The sequence below is a fragment of the Mus caroli genome, unplaced genomic scaffold, assembly GCF_900094665.2.
Source record: "Mus caroli unplaced genomic scaffold, CAROLI_EIJ_v1.1 scaffold_23415_1, whole genome shotgun sequence".
Classification (NCBI taxonomy): Eukaryota; Metazoa; Chordata; class Mammalia; order Rodentia; family Muridae; genus Mus; species Mus caroli.
In genome coordinates, this window is record NW_018391129.1 from 1 (window position 1) to 4,147 (window position 4,147).

The following is a 4,147-nucleotide window of genomic DNA, read 5'->3' on the forward strand; positions in this document are numbered from 1 at the left end:
ACACTCCTCCATTGTTGGTGGGATTGCAAGCTTGTACAACCACTCTGGAAATCAGTCTGGTGGTTCCTCAGAAAATTGGACATTGTACTACCTGAGGATCCCGCAATATCTCTTGTGGGAATATATCCATAAGATGTTCCAACGGGCAAGAAGGACACATGCTCCATCATGTTCATAGCAGCCTTATTTATAATAGCCAGAAGCTGGAAAGAGCCCAGATGCCCCTCAACAGAAGAATGGATACAGAAAATGTGGTACATTTACACAATGGATTACTACTCAACTATTAAAAATAATGAATTTATGAAATTTCTAGGCAAATAAATGGACCTGGAGGGCATCATCCCGAGTGAGGTAACCCAATCACAAAAGAACTCACATGATATGTACTCACTGATAAGTGGATATTAGTCCAGAAACTTATAATACCCAAGATATAAGATACAATTTGCTAAACACATGAAACTCAAGAAGAAAGAAGACCAAAGTGTGGACACTTTGCCCCTTCTTAGAATTGGGAACAAAACACTCACAGAAGGAGTTACAGAGACAAAGTGTTGAACTGAGACGAAAGGATGGATTATCTAGAAACTGCCATACCCAGGGATCCATCCCATAATCAGCCTCTAAACGCTGACACCATTGTATCCTGTCCTGCGGGATTCAGTTATTCGTGGGTGCGAGTGGGACCACAAACTTGTAAGGATATGGGATTGAAAGAGAAAGAAAAGCAGACGACCAAGTAGATTGTAAGTATCAAAGTCTCCTTTTATTAAGTTGTGGTGCCTTGTTTTAAAGCATACATAGTGGGGAATAGAGAGGGGTCGAGGGGGGATTTTAACAAAGAACAAAGAAGTGGGCATCTGCTGACATGAGGGCGGAAGTCAGGCTCCAGGTGGCGGGCACTCTGCATCTTCTCTCCAGAACATAGATTCTCCTTGACAGACTTGGGGTGTCAGGCCGGGTTCAGGCATAACTCATGTCCTTGGATGGCATGGGAGTTCAGGAAGAGATAGGGAAGAGGGGATTATAATTCAGCTTTTACAGCCTCAGGTGCCAGGAAGGGAATAGGGAGGAGGGAGTGATAACCAGCTCCTAGCACGAGGCCATTTGATCTGTCAGGGAGATTGTGAAGGGCTCCCTTTCTCATGGGATGGTCTCTGACACCATTGTACACACTTTCAAGATTTTGCTGAAAGGACCCTGATATAGCTGTCTACTGTGAGACTATGCAGGTGCCTAGGAAACATAGAAGTGGATGCTCACAATCAGCTTTTGGATGGATCACAGGGCCCCNAATGGAGGAGCTNGAGNAAGTANCCANGGAGCTNNNGGGATCTGCAACCCTATAGGTGGAACAACAATATGAACTAACCAGTCATATGTCCCCAGCTTGTGTCTCTAGCTGCATATTTATCAGAAGATGGCCTGGTCGGCCATCAGTGGAAAGAGAGGCCCATTGGTCGTGCAGACTTTATATGCCTCAGTACAGGGGAATGCCAGGGCCAAGAGGTGGGAGTGTGTGGGTGGGGGAGTGGGAGTGGGACGGTGTGGGGGACTTTTGGGAGAGCATTGGAAATGTAAATGAAATAAGTACCCAATAATAAAAAAATAAATTAAAAAAAAGAATGTAAGAAATAGAATCTGATAAAACATTGTCTTTTACTTAATGATTACTTAGAATCACACTTTTTTTTTTTTTTTTTTTTTTTTTTAATTCTTTCTTTTTTTTTTTTTTTTTTTTTTTATGAGACAGGGTTTCTCTGTGTATCCCTGGCTGTCCTGGAACTCATTCTGTAGACCAGGCTGGCCTTGAACTCAGAGATTCACCTGCCTTTGCCTTCCAAGTGCTGGGATTAAAGGTGTGTGCCACTAGGCCCAACAGAATCACACATTTAAGGCAGAGGATGGCATCACTGAATCTCCAAGGTCCCCTTTTCCAATTGAACTACTTTTTAAAACTCCCTTTTGCAGATGGGAATATTATGTTTTGTGTTCTTGTATGTGGGTTCCCTAGGAAGGATAAATTTTGTAATATTAATAGCAATATATTCACTAAATAAATTTAAGTAAAAATCCCAGAGTTGCCATTATAAAGGTATTTTCTTGATAAGAACTTTTATAAGGGCCTCCTTTATATCTCTATTCCTCAGGCTGTAGATGAAAGGGTTTAGCATGGGAGTCACCACTGTGTACATCATGGCAATAGAAGCCTCCTTTGCTGTAAAGTTATTTTCTGATGGACAAAAGTAGAGACCAATAACTGTCCCATAGAATAGTGACACCACAGTCAGGTGGGAGCCACAGGTAGAGAAGACCTTGTAGATGGCCCGAGTAGATGAAGCCTTTAGAATAGAGAAGATAATTTGTACATAGGACACAACAATGAGTAAGAATGGAATGACCACAAGGGGCCCTCCCAAGATAAATATCATAAGCTCATTTATATAAATATCAGAGCAGGCCAACTTGAGCAGGGCAGACATGTCACAGAAAAAGTGACGGATCATGTTGTCCTCACAGAATGACAACCTAGCCAAGAGTAGAGTGTACAACATGGAATACAGCATGTTAAATACCCAGGAAATCAGCACTGCACACACACAGAGCTTGAGACTCATGATGCTGGTGTAGTGAAGGGGAAGGCAGATGGCCACATAGCGGTCATAAGCCATGACCACAAGGAGGAAGATTTCCAGGCCTCCAAAAAGATCAAAAAAGTACATTTGTGTCAGGCAACCTGCATAGGTGATGGATGTGTCCTGGCTCTGCATGTTCTGCAGCAACTTGGGCATTGTGACAGAGGAAAAGCAGAGATCAGAGAAGGATAAGTTGCTGAGAAAGAAGTACATGGGTGTGTGGAGATGGGAGTCCAGAAGAATGAGGATGATGATGATGAGGTTCCCCAGGACAGTGGTGAGGTACATGGACACGAACAGGGTGAAGAACAATTCCTGGTGCTCTACGGGGATCGGCAGGCCCAGGAGGAGGAACTGGCTGAAGAGAGTTTGGTTGCTCTTTATCATTCTTCCTCTCCAGTTTCCTAATGAGAAATCATCAGATTCTTTAAAATAAAAAAGTCAACATATATCTAGGGAACATAGTCTACAACAATGGAGCTGACCATATTTGTAGAAATTATAATTTCAAAACACCAAATGTCTGTATTCATTAAAATTACTAATGATTTTCCTTAACTTTTCTTTAAAATATATGCATCTCTAAATCTTTTCTAAATAGTTTCATACACTTGTACTGCGATGAAAAATTGGACTAATTTTTCTCTCTCTTGCTTCAAGTTCATGTCCATCTTCTCCTGTCTCCTGATCCTTCTCTTCTTCCTGTTGTTTGTAATTTGGTCTGTGCAGTTTTATACTTTGATATTTTTAATGAATTTAGCTAAATGTTGTCAACACAATTTAATATAAAATTTAAGAAAATCTCATATACTCTAATGTGTTATATGCCAAGTTCAAAATCAGACCTGCATTTTCCTGTAACATACAGATTTCTGCTTCACTGTTAACCAATCATCTTTCTTCCATTACATGTATGTCAGGCATGAAGCTCAAAAGCCCCAAGTGAAATTCATGGTGCTACTTTATTATTTCCTAAAGCGTTCTTTGTTCCCCTACCATTCCAGTCTCCCATAGAACCACAAAAACCAATATGATTTTCATTAGAAATCTGTGATTTTAGATCCATTCACTCTTTCCTTAACTTGAAATGCTGTTAAATATTCTACAAAGTTCTTCTTCATTCTCCTATTCCTTCCATTCCTCTATGTGAGATTTTATTCATTTATCAGGACCTCACCTTGTCTTTATTGGAATATAGAAGCAGATTCAGTTCACACCCATCTTCTCTTGTCTCCTGATCCTTCTCTTCTCCTTCAACATGCGTCATTTACGCTGTGGCATTTTAGCAGAGGAGTTCCTTCACAGGTTTTTGATTAATTAGTCAGATTAGCACTCTTGCTATGAGGATAAGAACAGGGCTCCTATGAGGGACACAAATGCTCTTTTGTCATCTCACAGGTGATAGTTGTACATCCCACACGGTCCCACATGCTTTCCTTTTATCATTCAATGCTGGGGTCAATCTCTTCACAACCCACATTTTAGAGTTGCTTGTTTTCTGCCTCTCA

At 41.0% G+C, this 4,147-nt stretch overlaps 1 protein-coding gene across 1 annotated transcript; it reads right to left on the bottom strand.

The window, feature by feature from the left end:
* Positions 1-2,090: 2,090 nt before the first annotated feature.
* On the bottom strand, positions 2,091-3,026 carry LOC110289027 (olfactory receptor 1468-like). The gene has a single exon (XM_021155237.1). The coding sequence runs from the start codon at positions 3,024-3,026 to the stop codon at positions 2,091-2,093; it is 936 nt and encodes a 311-aa protein (XP_021010896.1).
* Between the last annotated feature and the right edge of the window lie 1,121 nt (positions 3,027-4,147).

Bases quoted from the DNA above. Each gene is read 5' to 3' on its own strand.
- LOC110289027 (XM_021155237.1), bottom strand. From the start codon at position 3,026: ATGATAAAGAGCAACCAAACTCTCTTCAGCCAGTTCCTCCTCCTGGGC.